Raw genomic sequence first — 23,807 nt, 5'->3', positions numbered from 1 at the left:
GAGGATGCTGTGGGTACAGAAGTCAGGCTGTGCTGTTCTTGTAAATGTGTCCCCCACCCACCCCCCAACCACGGAACACGGGGCTGGCATGGAGTAGATTTGGCACAGAAGATGAAGGCAGGTGGGAAGGGGTGGCAGCCCCACATCTGAACTACCCCCCATACTCAATGCGGGAGCACTGGCAAGTCCCCGCCCCAGACACAGTTTCCTCAGTGGCACACTGAAGACAGCAGGAGCCCCAGTTTCTGCATCCTCGCAGACCCAGCTGCCCCATGGGAGATGTGCTTTTGGGTGTGGAGTTTGCAGTGCTGGGCACCTCGTTTCGTAGCAGTGTGTTCCAGTCAGTGGTGTGCATCCCCCAGTGTCCCGACCTGCGGGATTCGAGAGGCACGGAAGAGGGGCTGGGGATGAGATGAGAGACTGACACACTTGATGAGAAGCTGCAAAAAAAGGAACTTTATTTCCTCTCCGCCTACCCTTAAGTACCTTATGCTGCGCCTGCACTTTGCCTGTTCCGCATGCTTGGACTGCGTGGCTTTCTCTGATTGGCCCTAGTGTCTCGTGTGCATCTTTTACTGGCTGCCTGTTAACTATATGCATTTCAAGCTACGCAATAGCTGCCACGGCCCCGGACATCTCCCCCTTCTTTATTTATGTGCGAACCTGGCCTGTCTTAGGTTGAGGCGTTCACAGTATCATCCTTACCCGTCATCGCAACCGCTGTGTCTGCACAGCGGCGCTGTCTTAGGTTGGTATTCCCACAACGCCTTCTTACATGTCATTGGCTCACAGGGCGCGGAGAGCTATGTTTATCCATATTGGCTCCTGCTGTCCAGGGGCCCATTGCGTCTGCCGTAAAGCACGGCACAGGATGTGGAGGCGATGCACATAGCGGACAAGAAGGCATTGTGCTATGACCAAGCTGCCAAACAGCACGGATGCCAAAAGGCTGAGACCACTCCAAACCTTAGCAAAAGACAGGGCTTTCAAGATCCAAGATGTGAAGGTTCCAGGCTGCATTACTTCAGCCCTGGAACAACCTGTTTTGCCGATTGCAAGGTATAGTTAAGAAATTGCTGGCTCCAGGGGCCACGCAGGGCAGCATTAAGGCTTTGTACAACCGCTGGATGATTATGCAGAACAACCGGCATCACACAAGAGTATTGGTAGGTAGGCATGCATGCAATATGAGAGGTCAACATAAACATCAATTTCTTCTTGAAGCAAGGCTATCTGCTGATTCAGGTTTAGCATCCCTACATGAATATGATTGTTGAGTGCGTTTTGGGTAGTTAATGCGGCAGCGACCTCCGACGACAAGGTATTGATGGCATTTGCAGTGGCCTCAGAATTTGAGATGGCCAAAGCCGCTCCCGCCACCGCAGCAACCACTGCCGCTGTAATGCCAACATCCCTTTTGTTACGGATGATGAACGCTGTGGCTGGGTTGCTGACGTTGACTGGCAGTAGCAGTGTGCCAGGGATCCTCATGATCACCACCAGTTGTCCTCGCGACACGTTCCAGCATGATTGAAGCTGACACGGAACATCGGAACAATTCAGCTCTTCTTTCGCGGAGGGCGATGAATTAGTATCAGCATGTCTGAAGTCCAGTTCGCCTGAGGCAACATCATCTGGAAGCAGAGGGCATTCGTGAAGTTCCAAACCCCGGTGACATTTGCGGCCGAGGAGTCAAAAGGAACAGAGGGAAGGCCGGTGGACAGGTTTGTGGCATAAATCTGGGGAAACACGCCACTATATCGATAGACAGGAAGCAGGAACGGCGGATGGTGTGTCACTGCCCAGCGGATCTCCACTGACACCGTCACGGTCAGGGTCATCAAGAGCAACATCAGGATCCGCGGGTGCACAGGCTGCATCTTCATGATTCACCGGGGGCGTGGAGAGAAAAGGGACCAAATGCGACGGTAACCAGATGGGACGGTCAGCCGACCTAGGGAAAAGACAAACACTGCCTGGTGTTTGGGTTAACACCGGCATGGGCGGTTGCCAATCCCCTGAGGACGGGTCTTTCCACCTGCGGTACGTAAGGGAGGCCAGCCATCCGGCGTCCAATGACGATCTGCCACCGAGCGGGAAGAAGAGTCCAGCGTTAAAAAATTTAAGGTAAATAACGCTAAGATTAATCTGTCCTTGGGGGATCGGTACTCCCCCTTTTGTTTTTCAAGCATGGACTTTAGGGTGGCGTGCGTGCGCTCCACTATAGCCTGACCCTGGGGATTGTAAGGAATGCCAGTGCCATGTTGTATAGCATGCTGACTGCAAAAGGTAGCAGAAGCCTTGCTGGTATAGTAAAAAAGCAGTCTTTGAGATCCAAGACAGCTAAGTGATATTTCCTGGGGATACCGGAGGGGTCCAAGACCCCCAGTTGGACTGGGCCCATCAATTGCATGGCCTCATTCACTGCTCTAAGATCTTGTAATAGGCGCCATTTTCCTGATTTTTTCTTGATGACAAAGATAGGGGTGTTCCAAGGTGAAGTAGAGGGGACTAAATGCCCTGCTGCTAATTGTTCATGTACCAGCAAATGAGCCGCCTCCAATTTCTCATCTGTAAGTGGCCACTGAGGGACCCAGACTGGTCGGTCTGTTTTCCATCTAATGGATAAAGGGGTCCGTAGAGGTGGCGTTTCAGTGGCCACTAAGAAAAAGGTGTCTGAGCGACCATCCCTAGGCCTCGACGGTCCCCTTCTGTCCTGATGTCTGAACGTAGGTCAAAAGAGGAAGGGCCCTGTTCCAACTTCCCCAATCCCTTCCCTGGGTATAACTGTTATTTATCATCATCTGAGTAACATGAGGCCCTGCTACCAGTAGAGCTCCCATAGCACTGAGAACACCTCTGCCCCACAAATTCATGGGGCTATTAGAGAGAACATAAGGTTGGAATCGCCCAGAATGACCCTCTTCATGTTTCCACTGCAGTACAGCAGAACTGCGTTGAGGGTTTTTTGTAGATCCAAGACCCTGAAGGGTAGTGTGGACTTCCTGGAGAGGCCATGATGACAGCCAGTGTTTAGAGGCTATGATTGAGGTATCTGCACCCGTATCCATGAGGCCGATGAAGTCTTTTCCCTGAATTTTTAGTGCCATGGATGGTTGATCCTCTAGGGACAACGCCAGCTTGATGACGCTGTCTCCCGAAGACCCTGCCGCAGACCAGCACAGCAGTGGATGATGAGGCCGTCTCAGGGTTGAGATCTCGCAGGGTGGTCAAGGATTAGGCGAATAAATGACACACAGACACACTTCAAGAGAGTGAAAATCTGAGTGTAATTTTCTTTGAGTCGGTGGCCAGTATATATATGTTCTCTAAAAGCATAGTGAACGAAATCAGCTTGTTCATAGGTTTAGCTTATCATTGACAGGACAGTGATCTATGTCCGAAGTTACATCTGGACCTAGTCACATTCCTAAGTAGTCAGACTATTAATTTTTCTTTTGTTCTATGTAATTACTTTTTTGTTTTAATAACTACTCACTGCCACTAAATCATTATTAATTAGCATGGGTGAATTTACTCTTTACAAAGTAATATCTTTTCATTAAGATTAAAGCTAACAAAGCCAAGCACACAACAGAGAAATCATTAAACTAACAATTCCATTATTACAGAGAGTTTAGTGATGTTTCATTTGAATTAGCCTAGTTATTAAATTACGTATGTTTTTTAATTAGCAACCAAGGACCTTTTTAGAAGGGGAAAAAGAAAAGATTTTAGAAAGACAGTTGTAGTAGAATAAAGTTTGTGGGCCTTGAGAAAGCGAGATAAGGTTCCGTGTGGTCAGCATTCCTTTTAACAATCTTTGTGGCAGCTTCTGGTAGTCATTATTGCTTAACAGGCATCCGGTTTATCTGTATCTTAGGGAGTTTGCTGTTCTCCCCCTGCGCGCACGGTTCCTTGCCCACGCTGGACCTCAGGGACCATGGCAACAGCCATTAGCCCTAAAGGTCATGGCAGGGGGAGGTGCAGCAAGACCCAAAGCCAGAGGAGCCCCTAACCTGTCGGAGGCACTTCCCTGATGAAGGCAACAATGGTAGGGGGATGATTTGTGCAATACGGTTCCCCTCTTGGATGGCAACCACGCCACGGAGGGCTTGGGCCATGACTTTGATTTCACCTGTGTAATCCTGATCAATGAGACCTGGAATAATTGAGAGGCCTTTCAAGGCACTAGAGGAGCGACCAATTATCAAACCAAGGGTGTTCTCCAGTAAGGGGCCATACACGCCTGTCGGGAGCAGCTGTACGCCCATGGTAGGCGTCAGTACTGAGTACATGGTTACGGAGAGGTCATACCCTCCGCTGCCTTTTGTGGCACGAGGGAGGTCAGAGAATAATCTAGCTGGGAGCTCTGTATGTCTGCCATGGTCTGTACTGCCCCGTACAGCTGGGGAGTCCAGGGCTTCGGCCCCCCGCGGCCGTTTCCCTGTTGAAGGGGGCGGCCTTCGCTGTCAAACTTGGAGCGACATTCATTTGCCCAGTGGGAACCCTTCCTGCATTTTGGACAAGGACCAGGTGGCAATCTCCGTGTGTTCTGAGCACTAGGTGGAGGAATCATAGCCCGTCCTAGAGTGGGGCACTGAGCTTTAAAATGGCCTGCTTTTCCACAGGCAAAACAGATGCGGTTGTTGCCTCCTGTTCCGGGAGGAGTTAGAGCCTCGTAAGGCTGACACAGTCACGCTGCCCGTGATCGACGCCTCACTAATGTCCTTGCACAGCCGTATATAATCCTCAATGTTTTCCCTATTCTTCCATGGTCTGATAGCGTCTTGACACCATTTATTAGCATTTTCGAAAGCCAACTGTTTGACAAGGGGAATAGATGCCTCTGTGTTGCCTAAAATACGACCCGCTGCCATCATCAGCCGAGCCACGAAGTCTGCAAATGGCTCAGAGGCTCCCTGGACTATACGCGTCAAGTTTACATCTGCTCCTCCCCGATCCCCTATGGCTCGCCAAGCCGCCTTCGCCGCTACAGCGACCTGAGCGAAAACAGCAGGGTCATAATCTTTCTGGTGGTCATTCCCTGTGTGTTGCCCCTCCCCGGCTAGCATGTCTTTGTTGCGGATGGGAAAACCCGCCGCTGCATTCTGACGAGCGGTGTGCTCGCAGTTCTCAAAAAAAAGTCCCTTCCAAATTAGATAGTCTCCAGGGGGCATGACTGCTCGGCATAAGTTTTTCCAGTCATCAGGTGTCGGGTTCTTACCAGTGAAAGAGTCTAGCTGGGACTGGGTGAAAGGACTCTGCAAGCCATATTGAGATACACTTTCCTTTAAGGTTTTTGTGTCCTTAAAATCGGTGGTGGGCTGATGCACTCTGTGTGCGAAGGCCTTGGACATCTACCTCATGTACAGGGTGATAATGAGAAGGGGGTGTGAATAAGTCTTTAATGGCTTTCAAAAGCTCCAGGATGCCGACGGCATCCTGCCCCTCACGCCCCATCTCTCCAAAGGGCCGCTCCTCATAGGGCGCGCCAGGTGTGGCACAAGGCGGCTGCTGTGGAGGGGAACATAAGGTGGCGGCCGCTGCCCAGGCTCTAATTTGGGCGGTGGCCGCGTCTCTTCCGCATCTGATTCCTTCTCCAAACTGGATTCGGAGGAGTCATCATCAGATGAGATCGTCTTTCGGGGCCTCCGGGGCCCTTTTTCTGTCAGCCCTGTCACCTCAAGAGCCCGTCTTGGCTGTGCTCCACGGCGTCCCTCTCCGACTCCCGGGCAGAACAAAGGGCAGCAGTAGCCGCGGCGCAAGCCTCCCTGCCGCCCGTCTGCCAGGCATCTCTAATTAGTCGCCATAGACTTTCAACCTTGGGGGGACCACATCCTTTCTGTACAAATCTCTATGTAGCTGTAGGTCGCCCCCCACCTTCACCCAACCGTCCAACGTCACACAATCCTGTTTCAGGAACCAGAGGCTGGTTTGACTCAATGTTTCAACTAAGAGCCATACAGCTCGCACTTTAACTGGGGTGCCATAATTTTCGAGCAAGACCTATAAAACACGCACCAGTTGCCCCTTGGACACGCTAGTGCCCATGACTCCCAGTCTCCCCTTACTTACCTTCAAAACACAGCCGGCCTACCTGGAGACGGGTCCCTCAGCGATTCCCTCGTGTCTGGGCGCCACCTGTCCCGACCCGCGGGATTCGAGAGGCACGGAAGAGGGGCTGGGGATGAGATGAGAGGCTGACACACTGGATGAGAAGCTGCAAAAAAAGGAACTTTATTTCCTCTCCGCCTACCCTTAAGTACCTTATGCTGCGCCTGCGCTTCGCCTGTTCCGCATGCTTGGACTGCGTGGCTTTCTCTGGCCCTAGTGTCTCGTGTGCATCTTTTACTGGCTGCCTGTTAACTATATGCATTTCAAGCTATGCAATAGCCTGCCACGGCCCCGGACATTAGGTGTGTGGCTCCTGAAGTCATCACAGCACCCCAAGGAGGGATGTGTTTTCATTAGTCTCTTTTTACAGATGCAAGAAGTGAGACTCAGAGAGGGTGAGGGTGGCACACGGGTCCTTGGTGGCAAACTCAGACCTGGAGTACAGATGGCGCATGCCCCAGGTTTCCTGTTGGCCTAGCTGGGGGTGGTGTTACCTGTTGTCATGGACCTTTTGTTTCAGTCCATTGGTCCACTCCAGGAGCTGCTTGCTCTTATTTAAAGGTTTGAAAGTAGAAAACAGGCTACCAGGAGAGCCTGTGCATTTTCCAGAGTGATCAGCATCTGGGCCTATCTGTGTGTGTGTGCACGCATGTGCACACATCAATTACTGTATTTCTTTAAAGTCAGTGAACCTCTGTGTAACCAGTATGTAAAAAAAGATGCCTTTGGGTGAGCAAGATTTAAAGAAAGAAACACTTGGGCATAATCTCACAGCTTTCTCTCTACACCTCAACAGGATAATTATTCCAATACTCAGTCTTCTATTCCAGTAAGCACATCCTTCCCTAATGAGGAATTATTCAAACCTCCTGAAGATAAATGTCTCTCCAGCCGGCCTGTGCCCTGCACATTTTGAAGTCAAAAGTCCCTGCAGGCAGCTCTTTTAGTTGCTCTCTGCCCCATTTGCTGAGACCCTGCCGTGTGTACTCATCACCCCAGGCTCCCCTGCTGCCTGGCAGACAGTGGAGAGAACGGGCCTGGGGTGTGCTGGCACGTCTGGCTGCGCCGTCAGTGGGAGCAAAGCCTGAGCCCCAGCCCTTCCCACTTCAGCCATGGAAAGAGCGTCACGTCTATGCTCCCAGTTCAGCAGAGAAGAAAGCAAACCCCAGGCCCACGTATCTCTGCCTTCCGGCTCCTGTCTTCCCTGTCTGTGGCTGCGGCGGTCATGGAGATTATAGCAGCTCGCGGAGTCTTCACATTAGTCACGTGAAACACGGAAAAGGCCCAGAGCCCACTTGCAAACATCTCAGATAAGGCTGGACCAGAGTTTCTCAACAGAGGAGTCAAGCTCCTGGAATGTCAGGGGCCACCTTTTGGGTTGTCCTGGACCCTGTTAGGCCTTGGAGGGAAGGTGTGGCCTCGCCTCTGAGATTTCTTTCCAACATGCAGGTCTTCTGGGGAACATGATCTCGGCCTGATTTTGCCTGAGCAAGTCAGGGAGCATTTACAGAGGAGTTGCCACCTGCAGACACCCAGGGTTGAACCTGACAGCAGGGTCCTGCCTAGGGCTGAGGCGGGGAGGTGAGGGGGTTCCCTACACATAAAACCATGACTTTTATCTCAGAAAAAGACAAATCTTGCTCTCAAAAGCTCTGCAGGGAAACCGAGGTGGGTGGCTTGTTGGAAGGTTGGGGGCAGAGGCCGGGAGGTTTCTGCACCTATGGGCCAGGCCTTAGCTAAAGACGTGGACAGTCCTTCTCAGAACCTCCTCGCCAGGCGTGCCCACTGCAGAAGAACGAAGCTGCCTCTTAGAGTCCCTTTCATCAGAGAGATGAGACAGGGCATTTTGAGGACTGACAGGTGCCTGCCAATCTTCGGTTGCTCGCCTGGCTCTGCTGACCCCACCCTGGGAATCCCTCCAGGCCAACACCATGACCTTGCAGTTGGCCTGGTCACCATGCCCCAGGGGCCAGCCTCCGCCACCCTCCCCCCCACCCCAGCCTATTTCTCTCACAGGCCCATGCAGGGGACCCATTTGGTTCCAGCGAGGGTCCTGAATGTCTCCAAAGATGGTTTTGAGCTAATTGGGGCTGAATAGGTATGAATTTATGACCTTCAGTAGCTATTTCTTAAGGAAAGCTTACAACCTCCCCATTGTTTTGTCTCTGCTAACTGCTGAAACTCCATGAAGGGGGCAGGCGCTTCTCCGAGCTGAACCAGCAGAGGCAGCGACCCCTCCCCACAGGAACCCAGGCCTGGCAGGGGATGGCGGCAGGTGCAGCCTGGAGCCTGTCCTGAGCTGGTGGTGGCTGGGTGTCCCTGGGGTCCTCAGCCAGCTGCCTCAAAATGCCAGTGATGGCCCTTATGTCTTACTGTGGGCTGGTGGACACAGTGCGGGGCAGGTCCCGGAGTACTGGACCATATCTGGCCTCTCTGCCCCCTTGGGCCACTTTCCTCTCATTGTTGGTAATGGGAGATGAAGTGCTGTAAAGAGGCAGCCTTTCCTCCTGCTGCGTCATGCTGGGTTTCTATGGCAACAGTTTCAAAAGCGGTGAATTTGCGTTTTTCTCTTCTGCAATGTTCTCAGTCTTTGCAAAAACATATTTATTTTCTTTTTTCTTTTTTTTTTTTGGTCTCGGGGTGGGGGCACGTGCAAACAGATGTGTCTGGCCATAGCTGAAGCTCTACGTCCACCTGCATCTCCTGTTTGATGCAGTAATCGTAGAGTGCAACACACAGCGACTAAGTCAGTGGAATTGTTTTACTAAAAAATATTTTTAATACCTGTTCTGTGTGTGTGGATATGCTAGGCACTCACGATTGAAAGAGAAATTAGACTTGGTTCCTTCCTTGGTCACAGTTCCCAAGGAAGTCGATAAGTACACAGCTCACTGTAATACCATGTAATAGAAAGTAACTTAATGAAGTATAATATAATAATAAATACCCAGCTAACTAATGTAATATGACAATATCACATAATTAAGTGTATAGTTAACAATGTAATTTAAGTAATATAATGTGACCTGGTATATTCTAACATGCCACATAATGTAACTTATAAGTACATAGCTAAAAATAATGTAACATGACATACTATAATAAGAGCATATAATAAAATGTAAGTACACAGCTAACTATAATGTAATGAAACAATGTAATGTAATGTCACTATGTTGCTAATTATAATGTAATTAACACATGTTATAACATAATGTAAGGTAGCCACTAGCTCTAGTATTAATATAATGTAATATGGCATAATACAATAATATAATTGATAAAATGCATTATAGTGCATGTAATAATAGAGTGTCACTTGTGGGACTGAGCACTGCTCAGTGGTTCATTCATTCTTTGGCTAAACAAGCTGCTTCTGGTGGCAAAAGGCCCCGTTTCGGCTGAGTGACTGCAAGGCTAGGAGTCTGCAGGTCGGGATTTCAGTTCCTGCTCGGTTCTGCAGAGCTGTGCCAGCCCGGGGCAAGGACTGCGCTTCTCCAGCCACCATTCCCAGGTGTGTGGTGCTCAGGGGGAACCTTCCACAAGACTTCTAGAGACGGGTCGGGTGTGCAGCTCTCAGAGTAACCAGCATTGCCTTCAGTCTTCAGCTTCAACCTCTGCAGAAGGCAGCAGAGCCTGCCCCCCTGCTACCCTCGTGGGGATGAGACAAGGATTTCCTTCTTCCAAACGAGACCACAGCAGGGTCTGTCTCCACTTCCCCGTGTGTGGTGCGGGAGCCTGGCATGGCTGGTGGGTCTTGCCCCGCACCTCAGAGTCTCTCCTTTCTTGCCCCCAGGAAGCCCTTGGGAGGTGAAATGCGGACCTCGTTTATAGACATGCACGGTCCAGGATGCCCTTCAGACATGTCACTGAAGGACCCAGATTTTGAGTTTGAACTGTTGGGTAGCTCTTGAAGCTTCATTGAACATGCACACGCCCACATGCTCTGTCCCGCGCACACAGGCCTGTGATGAGAGCATGCTGTTCAAATATTTATTGAAGTGTTTATACTATTTAATATTTAAAATGAAGTAACGTCAAATATAAAATGGAGTCACTAATGTCAAAGCACAAGTTACCACCCCCAGATGGACTGGGGACCACCAAGGACACGGTGTCAGGGGAACCAGCCAGGGGCCCATCAGGCACACTGACCCTGGGTAAAAAGACTCTCACAGAGGTGTGAAAACGGCAGCAGGAGACTGAGCAGACAGCAGATGCAGCTCCACACAAATCCATTCGTCTGAGACACCGCCACCCTTTGGGGCTTCACTGAGAAGCACCTGCTTGCTGATGCTGCAGGGCCCACGCTGCGCCCCCTGGCGGGGCTGGAGCACCTCTGCCCGGGCAGCTCTGTCTGCTGGACACCTTGGGTAGAGGCCGCTGTTTGGCGGTGACACTCCCGGTGCCACAAGGCTGTGGTGGGTGCTGGCTCGGGTGGGTCGTGAGTTCCCTGCTCACGCGAGGAGCAGCTGGGCGAGCGGGACTTCACTGGGCGTGGGTCATGGCCCGCCAGGGTGTAAGTTGAGAAGCTGCAAATAAATTGACACGTGACAGAAGCGTGTGAAACGTGAATTCACGACACTGCACCTTGCTCACTGAAGGATGACGGGACAAACACCCAGACTCTTTCTGGAAGCAGTTTCTGGCTCCAGAGGTTGCAGGGGTGATGAGAGCTGCCCCACCTGCTACTGGCAGTTCTGGGGCTCCAGACCGGAGGCGTTTGGGGAGAGGGTTGCCTCCGCCTGCCTTGCCCCTGCTCTGGCAGTGCCCTGCTTCCCTTTGTGCTCACCCATGGGGCCCGCAGGGTCCAGGCAGGTGGCTAGACACACGGGGGTTGATGGTTGCATAATGGGGTGCCGTCTGGTTTGCAGGGACCAGCCACTCATTCTGATCTCTTGAGCTGCCTAGCTAGAGATTCCATCTCAAATGCCCTGAGTCCAATATAATATTCCCGTGTAAGCCCCGCCAGCCCTCCATGTCCGAATGGACAACTTCTGAAGAACAGACGCAGAAACCTGGCGTCTTGATGCACTTCTTAAAGTGATCAGGCTCATGTCGCAGCCGGGTCAGAGCTAACCAGCACTGCCCTGACCCCCAGGCGTTCCTGGACTCACTCCCTGGAGTGGCAGGTGCTGGTCCTGTCTGCTTTGAAGGTCGCTGCCGTGGAGTTCCTGTGACGGGTCTGCATTTCCCTGAGTCCACAGTGTATGACGTGGTTCTGCTTCCTCTCCCTCCAGTGCCCACGTGGCTTCCACACTTTCATCAGAGGGGCCTCCTCATAGGGCGAAATGGTGTGAACAGACCCCGGGCCCCTGTAGCCTCCCCAGTGTCTGGTGGCCAATGTCCTGACAGCCGTCGTCACTTTCGGTCCCTGGACATCACCACGCTCCCAGCCTTTGGCCAACTTTGTGCCATGACCCAACCTTCTCTTGGGGTGGAGGGCAGTATTATCCAGCCCGGGAGGCAGCCTGAGGGGACCTTAGCACCTGTGGAAGCTCGTGAGAACCCCAGACAGCTCAGCAGGAGATCAGCCCTGGGGCGGGGTGGGGGTGGTGCTGGCTGCACTCTGGGGGACTCCTGAACAACTGCCCCTTTCCTTGATGGTGCACGTTATGTCTGACCAGAGGCAGCGGGATTTGGGGGCTAAATACATCAACCTCCCCGTCCAAGTAGCCCTCCCTGCCTCCCTTCCTCCGGATTTATTTCCTTCCCAAATTTTGATAACTGCACTGTCATCTTACACCGTTGACTGTATCTTTTAATTTCCTTCTCAGCCTTCCCCTTGATCTGGCACTTACTTAGAAGTATGTGGTTCCACTTGCAAGTGATCAAAGATGTTCCCAGTATCCATCCGTCACTGATTGCTACTTGAGTTCTACTGTGGTGAGATGACCCATCTGGTGTCATTTTAACTCTCAAGCTTGTTAAGGTGGGTTCTGTGGCCCAGGGCTTGGCCTGCCTTGGCGAACGTCCACTGTGCCGTGAGTTCCATGTGCCGGCACCAGCTCGGTGAATGGAAACTGGGCGCTGCTGGTGCTGGTTATGTCTTCCTCCTGGCTGTGTTCTCCTTCTGTTACTAAAAGAGGGGTGTTGTGTGCCCTGGCCTTTGAATATCATGCTGTGAGACTCAGCTGGGTCCCCAAAATGTACATGGTGAAGTTCTAATTCCAGGTACCTCAGAAAGTGACTGAATCTGGATGGAAGCTTTGAAGAGGTGATTAAATTAAAACGTGGGCCTTTATCTGACATGACTGGTGTCCTGATAAGGGGAAATTTGACACAGACGCCCAGAGGGAAGACCCTGTGAAGACGGAGAAGACGGCTGTCTGTAGCCAAGGGGGGGGCCTCTGGAGAACCCCAACCTGACGACGCCAAGATTCCCGAGCCCTGGCATTCTGTAGGCTTGGGAGGCCAGGGTTGAGAAAAAGGAGTTATATTTTATTGGTTGAAAAGTGGGTTTGGGGCAAAGAAAAGTGGACGTGGCTGAGGTTCATTGATTGGTCACAGGGCGCCCCGTGTATGAAGTCCTCAGTGCTTCTTCCCTGTCGTCCAGCGTTCCTAGGGGTCACCTGTAATGGGTGTACCCTGAGCTGGCCAGCCCCAGAAGCTTTTCCATTGGGTTTTCATTTTTTTTCTAGCTGGAGTCCTGGTTCAAACAGGAAATGAGCTCAGCAGTGGTGCAGGCCGGGCCAGTGGGCAAAGCTGGGCCTGGAGCCAGTTTGCAGGTCCTCCAGGGACTCTCCATCCACCCCTGCCAGTTTTCTGGCTCCCTGATGCCTCTCTCTCTGGCCACAGGCCCAGACTTTGCCTGCAAGGCGCACCTGGGACCCCAACTAAGTTTGCACAGGGGAAGGTGAAGGCTCGGCCTCCCTTTTTCTCTGGGCCCTTGGGTCCCCTCAAGGCATCACGTTCACAGGCGTCATGTTCACCTTGAAGCCACTGCTCCTGGCTTTTCTCAGGCTCCCAGTGGAATTCACTTAATACTAACTGGATCCAGACATGGAAAAAGAGGCCTAGAGGTGGACGCCGCTAACAGGCCGTGCGTGGCCACGAAGAAGGCTCTGCCTGGACGCCTGGGCCCCCGGGTGGTGGTGACAGCCGGCCACCCCGTGTCACAGCTCAGAGCCTCGAGCCTACAGTGTCAGACGAGCACCTGCATCCCCACAGCACCCACGGGGCATTTCATCCTCATTGCACAGATCAGGAGACAGGCCCAGGGAAGGCTAGTCCTTGCCCACATCTCACAGCCGGGAAAGAATAGAGCCGGCAGTCTCAGGCCTGACTCTTCAGGCCACAGAATCAGCCCAACCCACCCTGCTCTGTCCTGCTGAAATGTCTCCTCCTGGCGTGAGATCAGATGTCGCCTTCCGACCCCTGTTAATGTGGGGTTATTGTTACAACTGTGTGTGTCTCTCTTCCTTGTAACTGTTGAGCTCTTCCGGATCAGAGGTCAGGGGTAACCTGACCTAGTGTCTGTCAGCTGCTCCTGTTGCCTATGGGCCTTCAGCGTTTGTTGAGTGAATAACGAAGGGAGGGAAAGACTCTCCATCTATCCAACCTTTATGTCTGGATCACGGAGACCCTGCAAGAATTAAGTGACAAGGTCAATTATCTTGACAGTGTTTGTAGTCTGGCTGGCAGCGTCTCTGGAATTTTCTGGTGAACTAGGTCACGCAGAGCTCCTGGGCCACAGATGGCAAGCTCTGAAGAAACGAAACAGAAGGCACAGAATTGTACAAATTTGCAAATTGCTGCTATTTTTCAGCTTGGTTGCATGAAGAGTTGCTATTTAGCAAGTAAAAATACAGGATGCTCAGTTAAATGTGAATGTTAGATCATTTTTTTAGTATGATAAAAGCACAATATTTAAGTATGCCCAATGCAAATATTTGGGATAAACATACTAAAAACATTTTTATTGTCTATCTGAAATTTAGGTTTCACTGGGGTCCTGTGTTTTCGGGGGTCTATATAAGGGCTTCTCCCTGACCACCTTGCCATCTGGCTTTCCCCATAGGGCTGTCTAGAACTGATTCTGGCCGCCTCAGTTTTTGGCAAGGACTTGTGAGCCCTGGCCTGGACCGCGGCCATCACTCTCTGTGCTGTTGCCAGTGACTGTGGCTCAGAACCCGGGTGTCTGGGCCCCAGCCCCCTCCAGAGCCACAGGCCCGCTGTTGGGTGGGGCAGTGCCAGTGAGGTACCCCTGCACAAACTTACCTTTAAAATCCATTGCCCAGGAGCCCCAATTCTTCATGTGGCTGGGCCCAGATGCTGCACGCCAGGCCAGGCCACGTTGGCCACATGGGGTGCGGGCTTGGTGGGGACAGGTCGTGGCCAACAAGCCCTACTTCCCAGACCCCCAGTCCAAAGACACCCCTTTTCCTCCCCTCCCCTCCTCTGCAGGGTGGTTATTATTCAGGGGAAACCTGAGCCTCAGCCAGGTCAAGAAATGGGCCTCCCTCATCCAGGAGGGCAGTGTTGGCCTAGGGGCCAAGCCCCAGCCTCCCCTCAGGCCCTGGATTCATCCATTCAGGAGTCTGTGCCGACGCCAGCTGCTGTGCTTGCCGGTCCCCATCAGGAAGATGGGCCTTTCCAGATAACACTGACCTTGAACTTTGACCATCATCTACTCTGCCCTGGGGTCCCCTTTTCAACAAACCAAGTGTTTTTCTGACCTTGATGGGAATATCTGTGATTGGGGAAATGAGCCCAGATGCACCCCACTCCATGTCCTGATTGTGTCTAACTCAGCAAGAGGAAATGTCTCCTTGTTCTGTGTCTTGGGGTCACACTTTCCTGCTTGGTGGCCTGACTAGTGTTTAATACTAGAGGTTGTACCCCAAGATTACTCCAAGCACACACCTTACCCCAGGTACCATTCTCAGGGCCTGTGGTCACACCTGCTCACGGGTGTGAGAAGACCCTGATGCCACCCAGAGGGCTTCTCCAGAAGTGACTTAACAGACCAGAGCCATTGGCTTTCTTGGTGGCGCAGGGGTTAAAGACAGCGCTATCAAGCTGTGGCCAGCAATTGTAGCATGAGTTCGATCCCCGGCCAGGGAGCTGACCCACATGGCACAGCATGTGGGTCAGTTGCCTCTCCTGTCTTGCCCCTGCTCCCCTCAGCAGTGGATCTCAGTATATCTGCCTGTTGTGCCCCCCCACTCTCTCTGGTGAATCCTTACCTCCCCACACCTCTGGTCTACACCCCAGTTCTTGCGTGCATAAGTAAATAAATCTTAAAAAAAAAATAGACCAGAGCTGGCTGGAGGGTCTTTGCAGGGACATTCTAGATGCCTCCGTTACCCCTGCTCCAAGGTGACAGGCGCCATCACTCCTCATTCTGTTATGCCTACTCAGCTCTGCCCGGCTGCCCAGTGACGAGACTGAGGCTGGCCTCTTGTTTTCTAGTCTTGGGGTTTTGCCTTTCCAGCTTACTTTCGTGTCTAGACCAGCACTTTGAATTCAGACTCTGTTTTACAAGGAACGCTGTGTGCGGGTGAACGCCAAGCTCCCCACCTGGTCTCCAAAGGCCGCGCTCCTCTGCTCAAGTGGTGCTCGGATTCTACCTGCTGACACTGTCGTGGGTATCCTCTAAAGGGGGCCATGAGATTCGGGGTCCAAGTGTGGGGCTGCCTGAAGGTGGCCACCAGGCGCCAGGCCTTCTCTCTGTTCATCTCTGACGACTCCTGGTCCCAGCACACCCTTTCTCCTCTCCCCCCGCCCCTTCCTGTCCCCTCCTTCCTTGCTCTCCTGGCTCTCGCCTCCAGCTGGAGTGTGACCCCCTGAGATCTGGCCCTCAACTGCTCAGCCCTGTGCCCACAGTCTAGAACTGGCACCTAATTAGTACAAGCAGCTGAGCAAGGCGGCCTTGCTCTGCTCCCTGGCCCCGTGCAGCCTGTATCTCCCAGGCGGGATCCAGAAGCAGTGGCCCTTTCATTTCCAGACCCCGGTGCAGTGTCTGACCCCAAGGTCGGGGAGGTGTATACAGGTGGTGAGCAGCCCTGTACTTTACAGACACACCTGGCGCTCAACCCTGATGCCACCACGGCCTCAGGCCACGACCTTGACCTCTGCGAGCTGCACGCAAAGTGGGATGGAGCAGAACCTCCAGCCATGTGACTCAGTGACCAGATGAGAGTCTGTTAACAGCTCTAGCACATTCCCTGGCCATAGCTGGGCCTCTAGCTAGCAGCAACATCCAATAACCGTGTCCTGGATGAAGACTGAAGTCTCTCTCGTTCATTCGAGAGTCATTCAGAAAACATTTCTCAGGGACCCAGTCAAGGCCAGGGCCAGCACAGGACTGGGACACACTGCCAGTCAGTCCCGAGAGGTCCCGGAAGGGCGTGGAGGGGAAATCAGAGTCACTCTATGGGGAGTTTGTGCTCATCCGATGCTCTGAAATGCTCCTTCTGGTGACTTGAAAGAAGGTTCCCTAGCTGGGGCCCCGTGCCAGCAAAGGAAAAGGAGCAGGTGTGCACACCCAGCTGTCCGCACAGCTGTGCCAAGACCTCACAGGAAGATGCTTTAGGGAAGATAAAGGCTCCTGGATCTCCAGGCCCTGGAGAGTGGCGCAGTCATCGCCTGCATTAGAGCAGGGCTGTGGCGCTGTGAAGGCGGCATTCTGATGGGCCTTTATTCAGGAATCTAAGCCCATGCCCCACACTCAGATTGTAAGGAAAAACACTCACATGGGACAGTGAATCCCCCACAGTAACAAAGTATTCATTCTCAATTTTCTCTTTATTCTCTTTTATGCTAATGTTCGCCCCTGAGCATGTCTTGCTCTTAAAGCTGGAAGAGGGACGGGCTCTGACAGCGCGCTGTGACGGGGCTGGCCCAGAGGACAGGGTCTGTAAGTCCCAGCCAGCGGCAGGGGTGTGGGATGAGCTGCCACCTGCAACGTGGCCCCGAGCATCTGCCTCGAGGCTGGGGCAACGCATGTCGCTCACTGTCCGTGGTGACAAGCAGGAGAGCCCTGCTGGCCGCTGGGGACCTCAGGGATTTGTTGGGCCTGACGATGTCCCCCGAGGCCATGAGCCCTGGTTAACTCTCTCTCTCCTTCTCCGCAGCTGCCCATGATGGGGGGAGCCTTCATGGACTCGCCCAACGAGGACTTCAGCACCGAGTACTCCCTCTTTAACTCCTCCACCAACGTCCACGCGGCGGCCAACGGCCAGGGCCCGGGGGAGGAGCCCACGAGGTCCTCCAATGATGCCGTCCTGCTCTGGATCGCCATCATAGCGACGCTGGGGAACATAGTGGTGGTGGGGGTGGTGTACGCCTTCACCTTCTGAGGGCGGCGGCCGGAGCAGGTGGACAGCTGCCCTGTGCCCGGCTCACGGGCCGCGCTCTGCAGTCGGAGCCTCGGGGAGCTCCCGCCTCGCTCTTTCTGGAACGTGAGCCCTGACCAAGCCCTCCGGCCCAGAGGCGGCGACCATGAGTCCAGGAGATCCACCTGCACCCCTGATTTCAAATATCCCGCGCTGTCGGCGAGCTGTTTTGGAAAACACGAGGGCGTGGACTTCCAGCCCCAGCGGCATGATGGCACAGGCCTCAGAGGCACGGGCTGGGCAAGTCTGGAAGCTGCCTTCCAAGAACGCGAGACCAGAGGGAACAAGCGGGACTTAAGATACAGAGAGGGGCTGAGGGTGGTTTGCGGGCAGTAGAGGATCACTACGCGTCCTCTTTTTATGCAGACTTCATGGGGGGGCGGGGTGCCCAGCGGGACTGTCTCCCCCATCTTGGTTTCCTATTCAGTCCCTTGAAGTATTAGTGGCGGTCACTTGGGGGGACCATAGAATGTTCCTCATTTGACTTGGAAATGGCGCCTTTGTCACCAGACAATGGCGCCTTTGTCCCATCCTGCTCTGGTCTTTGCATGGGCCTTTTGAGGCCCAGATGCATCGGGAAACCCCAGGATGGGGCATTACTGGGGAGGCGGTGGGATCTCCAGGTGGACTGATGGCCTCTGCCGCTGGACGAGCTCTCTCTTTGCAAATAGAGGGAAGCGCCTTGAAAAATCAGTCATGCCAGGCAGTTAACCCCTCAGCCCCCGCACCTGTAGGTGCTCTTTGAGAAATCACAGCTTTTAGAGGTGAACAAGCGTGTGTCCACCCAATCACCTGTGGAGTGGCAGGGAGGGGGTGTGACTTGCCTGAGAGCTCAGGGCAGCTTTGGGGAGCAGTGGCAGCAGAGGGGGATGCTCCTGTCTCTGCTCGGTGCTCTGCATGCCCCAGCCCAGCACTTCTCAGCTGCTTGGGGCAAAGCTGCCCTGGAATTTTGCTGTGTGGGCAGGGAGGTCAGACACCTGCCATTTAAATCTGGCTACTTGCATTTACTTGCAGGTTTGAGAGTCCTTTGTACTCAAGTCAGTCCCCTTAGTTCCTGAAGTTGGTGGCTGGGAGGCCCATGCAAAGACCAGAGCAGGATGGGAGAGGCTCAGTTTTCTTCCACTCTTGGGGGGTCTTGCACAGTGTCTGCCCACCCCCACCCCCACCCGCAAGCAGCCTCCCTGTGTCCCTGTGCAGACAAACAGGGAGCAGCACAGACTTGGGCTCACTGGCTCCCAAGCCACAAGTGTCTCTCCCTGCACTGTAGAAAAAGAAAATAAATGGCAAATCACCCCAACCCCCACCCCCGTGGTTGAGAGACATGCACGCCTGGGTAAGGAACCCCGGGTGTGTTTGGGGACAATGCCAAAGGGTTGCATTTGTCACTGTGTTCCCAGAAGACCATTCCTGATGGCAAGCAAAGGAACATCTTAATTGTCCAGAGGCAGCCACTTGGCCCCGGGTGGTGGGCGCGGAGCTCTGGCAGCTCCTGCAGACAGTGCCAGCTTTTATTGGCCTCATCTGTCACTGCAGCCGCCGTCTGCCCGAGGCCTTCAGCTCATGCAGAGGTCAGAGCGCAGCACACTGGCATGAGTGTTGCAAAGAAGAAGGGCTGTAGGACCTTCTGCCTGGACTCCTCTAGAACCTGCTGTTTGCATGAGTGGAAGCACCCAGAACCAGGCCGGGCAGGAAGCCAGCGCCTGCAGAGGCCTCTCCGCCAGCCCCGGTCTGCCCCGTGCAAGTGTTTTGTCAGACCAGTGTCCTCACGAGAAGACCTGGGAGGGAGGTCCAGAGCCAGGTGGTGTTGGTGCTGTGGGGGCTCACTGCAACCCCGTGCTCTCTGATCTTCACCTGACCCCACACCCCTGGGCCGCCGCAGCCCTGTAAAGAGGCAGGTGGCAGCTCCCTGGCCCAGTGGGACAGGGTGTGTCGGCCGTGGCGTGTCACCCTAGAGAGGACTCCGCCTCCCAGAGCCGTGGGGTGTCTGAGCATTTCTCTGGGTGCACAGGCCTCACCCCCGCAAAGGTTTTTTTTTTCCCTGATATAAAAGTTGGTTAAATTCAGCATCAAGTCCTCTCCCCTTTCAGCAGCAGGGCCTGGAAAGTCTGGGGATTTAGGCTCCATCTCTCTACCTTTGGTTTATCTGGGTCACAGTGGTTTTGCTCAGGTGCCCTCCATCTATCTCCATCCTTTTTCTGTTTTTTTCGCCACCATCACCCAGATTACAGCGGATGGAGACATGCACATTAGGTTCCCAGCCAGAGCATGGCTGCCCCACACCCAGCCTTCGAGGAAGGGCAGAGAGAGGCACCCCCAACACTGGGGCCAGCTGTGTGCCCAGGCCCCAACCTGGACCCAGGGGCTCATGCCTGATCCTCCTGCTCACCTGAGAGCAGCGTGGTGCCGGCACAGACCAGGAGGCAGGAGCTCAGAGAAGGGAAGTCACTTGCCTGAGGCCACAAAGCCTGAGCTGGGATTTGAATGTGGACTTTGTGCTCCAAAGCCAGGCTCTTCCTGGGACACTGCCACCTTCATGACTGGGTGGCCCCTTCCAGGTGCATTTACACTAGCCCCCAGGTCCACAGAGGCCAGGTCCCCATCGTGGTGTGGCCTGGACTGGCTGGACTTCCGCTCTGCCATCCTCAGCATGGTCGTGCTTGTCCTGCTGCCCACGGCCATATCCAGGCTTCAGGGCAGGGGTGGCGGTCCCTGTCACCTGCCCCTTTCTTTAAAATGGAATGCAAATCTCCAAGGCCAGAGAGGTTCTCAGAGACCAGCTGTCTTGGGATGCAGGTGGAGGCCCAGCCTGGGAGTCCAGGGGTGGAGTCAGCACAAGAGAAGGCCCCCAGCAACCAGAACCGCCAAACAGGCACAGATGTCTACGCTGCCCATCAGGCCCCCGCCCAGGATCTGGCCCTCCCTGGAGCCCCATGGGTTTTGCAGGCAGTGGGTGCGGGATATCCTCTCTGGGACCCCAGCCTGGGGCTCCCAAGCTGGCACTTCCTGGGTGTACTGAGCCGGAGCCCGCCGTGACCAGATGGGCCAGTACAACCTCTTCAGTAACTACATTTGCTGGAATATTCTCTGTGCTGGCCCCTTCACCTCCCCTCTGCTGGCATCAGTGTCCACATTCCAGGATCGAGAGCTGCTGTCACTGGACCCGCCACTCAAGCCAGGCGTGTCCCCAGGAATCTGCCTCTTCAGGGCCGATGGTACAGCCTGTTTCTCTCTGTCACTGCTGCCCCTCCCCTTGCCCATGAGATCAAGGTCAAGAAGCCAATGAGACTTCCCCAGAGAGAGGATTCTCTCCTTTCAGGAACCCGCAGGACCCCGGGGAGAAAGAAAGGACAGGCTCATCCTTTTAGCTGCAGAGGTGACAGGTCATTTTTCAGCCGTTCTAAATGGACGGCCTGGATGCCGGCCAGACCACAGTGTGTGTCTCTCCTTCCTGGAGACCAGAGGCCCAGCTGTCTTCCCCGCTGCCTGAGTCCTTCCAGACACACTGTCCTTTTCTTCTGCAGGATGTGACCTCCCTCCATTACCAGTGGTGATGTTATTAATAATAGAATTACATAGAATTAGCCATTAGAACTTGTTACTCTCCCTGCTGTCTGTTGCATGTCTTCCTTGTGCTCTGTGCTCTGTCTGTACCTCTGTCTTTTCACATCCCCTTGGGGGCCAGGAGGCAGGATGCTGAGGTTCATTATTGTCCTGCTTTCCTGTTGGGGGAAACTGAGGGCAAGCTCTGTGCTGGGAGCTGGGGTTCAGCCCAAGTTCTGTTGGCTCTGCAGGCTGGGCAGCCGTCCCCAGAGTGATTCACCCCAGGCGAGGGGTGCTGGGGTGGTGGTGGTCCTGGGGAACAGCTCAAGTGTGAGTCCTGGGCAGGGTTTTATCCAGCTCAGCATCTCAGGGCAGTGAGAGGCCTTAGAGGGCATCGAGTCGGGGCCTCTGGTTTTCAGAGGGCAGCTTGGACCACGTGGCTGGTTTGGGGAGAGCTGATGGCCCCTGGATACCCTCCCTGGGGCCCCCAGCACTCTGTGCATCACCAGGGAGCGCAGCTGTGGCCCTGGGACAGGCCTGGTATTCTCAGCGACTGCACTGGCCTCTTATGTCCTGTGCAATGCTCGCTGACCATCCCAGGGCAAGTCTAGTGAGCTGGGTTGTCATCTCCAGGATGCCCAAGGGGACAGAAGGCAGCATTAGAGCCGGAAGCTCTCCTGCTGGCCATCCTCGGGCCCCTGACCCCATGTCTCAGTGGAGAGGGTGGCAAACTGCCCTATGATCCCAGAGGGGCTGAGTGCACAGTCTCCCAGCAGGAAGCGTGGCCTTTTGGAGAATCCCAGGTGATCTGATAAATGGTGCCCAGATGCTGCCAGAGTCACTTCTGAGATGAGTGTGTGAGCATGCCCTTCCTTTTATTTGGGGGTGAATGGAGGAGCTGGCAAACCACAGTGATTGGAGAAGAGGGAAGATTCCCTCAGGGTGAGGAAGTGAGTGTCAGGAGCATGGAGTGGTCAAGAGGACCTAAGTAGACCACATAAATGTGGGGGTGTAAGTCTGCATGTTTGTTCAGTCACAAGTCACACATTGGTTATCAGGATAGAAAACAGAAGTGGGAACGCCCTCGAGAGGCCATGACCTCCAGCCCCGTGTCTGACAAGGATCATCATCTGCCTCTGGCCCCTGGCAGACCCCCGCGGCCAGGGAGATGTGAGGTCCGCCCTCCTCAGGAATAAATGGTGACAGAGCACGAAGCATGCAGGCAGGGAAACTGTGCTATGGCCGTGGAGGGTCCAGAGCCCTGATCCTTCACTGGGCTATACACACACACACACGCACATGTATGCACACGTGTCCCTGCACACAAACACGCATGCAACCACACATGCACATGCATAAACACATGCATGCACCCATGTGGCTGAGCAGCTACCAGCAGCCCCAGGGCCTGTCTCTCCAGCCATCATGCTCCCCACATCTTAGGGATCCCAAGGATCATCTGTGGACAGCTCCAGGCATTCCCCAAGCACCAGGGGTTCCAGCCAGGGCTCGCGAGCTGCAGGTGGTGCTTCCAGGCTTTTACATTTGAGGAAACTGAGGCTCCACAGGTTTGAGAACATTGCCACGCCAGTCAGCAGGAGGGCGCGTCTTGAGCTTCTCTTCAGGGTTCCTAAGCCCCAGACCAGCTTTATTCCCTCCGGGTCCCTTGGCAGTTTCTGGGGACAATTTGGGGAGGAGGCTGTTCTACTGGCATCTAGTGAGTAGAAGCCAGTGATGCTGCCGCGGGGTGAGGAGGCTGAGGCTGAGAAGCCTTGCACTATCTGGTTCTATGGCTGGCGGTGTCCCCCGAAGCACCCCCTTCCCCATTGGTGAGTCATCAGTGAGCAAAGCCCTCCTGAGAGAATCCCGCCCCACACACAGTTGGAATCCAGCACGTGTGGCAGAAATCCATGCGGCTCCGCTTCCACTTCTAGGGCTTTTGTGGGCTTCTCAGCCTAGGTGGAAAGAACCCTCCAAAGTGGGGGGCTGACCTGGACCCCACCAGTAACTCTGGGACCTGGCCCCTCCCCGATGGTGGGAGAAGCTTAGAAGGGGTGTGTGGGTCTGCTTACCTGCCTCTGGGCAAAGCTGCACCTTCTCCTGGCTCTGCCCCTCCCACGTGCTCACCCCACGTCCCCAGTCACGCGCACGAACACTTTCTTCTTTCTACGTGTTACAGAAACCTGATTCTTGTAACTAACTGCCCTTCAGATTCGATTCTTCCCGCCGAGAGCATCAGAAATGCTTGCGTGTCTTCCGAACGTTTTCATGATCAACTTACAACTGTGAGTAGTTGGCTGAATAAAATGGTGTCTCACTATTCCTGTAGGCCTTCGCTGCTCAAGCCCGTTTTCGCTCTGAGATCACTGACTTTTACTGCAGTGAAAAGATTATTTCCTAATGTGGGGTTTCCATGTGCTCTTTGATCAAAGTCACCTACCCTAAGGGGTGTCAGATTGTGGCTGTGAAATCACCTCCCGTTGCTGTGTGCGTTGCTGTCATCAGTTTCTATTATAATTAAAGAAAACTGTCAGCCCTGAGTGTTTGCCTCACACCAGCGCCTTGTCTGCAGGGGGCGGTCGCATATCCCCACAAGGCTCCATGAGGATGCCCCTCTGTCCCACCCAAAGCAGGACAGACCCTTCCCCGCCCACCCTCTGAGCTCCCCGCCTCACCCCTGTAGCAATCACGTTGCTGCATCCACCATCCACTTAACGGCATTTTAGCCTGCAGGCCTCATCCCTACAACTTCCCATTTGGCCTGGGCAGGCCCAGTTCTCAGGCTCCTGCAGAGGTTGGCCTGACCACGTT

General features: G+C 54.0%; 1 protein-coding gene across 1 annotated transcript in view; it reads left to right on the top strand.

Moving 5' to 3' along the window:
* CUNH14orf132 (chromosome unknown C14orf132 homolog) overlaps nt 1-23,531 on the top strand; it is a 54,569-nt gene extending 31,038 nt beyond the window's left edge. The window contains exon 2 of the mRNA XM_037503957.2: nt 17,196-23,531. Within this exon, the coding sequence (XP_037359854.1) occupies nt 17,196-17,420 (225 nt within the window). The 3' untranslated portion in view covers nt 17,421-23,531. The remainder of the gene's footprint in view (nt 1-17,195) is intronic.
* Nucleotides 23,532-23,807: the final 276 nt, after the last annotated feature.

Source organism: Talpa occidentalis, unplaced genomic scaffold, assembly GCF_014898055.3.
Source record: "Talpa occidentalis isolate TD23 unplaced genomic scaffold, MPIMG_talOcc4v2.1 talOcc4.11, whole genome shotgun sequence".
Lineage (NCBI taxonomy): Eukaryota > Metazoa > Chordata > Mammalia > Eulipotyphla > Talpidae > Talpa > Talpa occidentalis.
The sequence above is the reverse complement of the archived record's forward strand: the minus strand, read 5'-3'. Positions and strand labels throughout refer to the sequence as shown.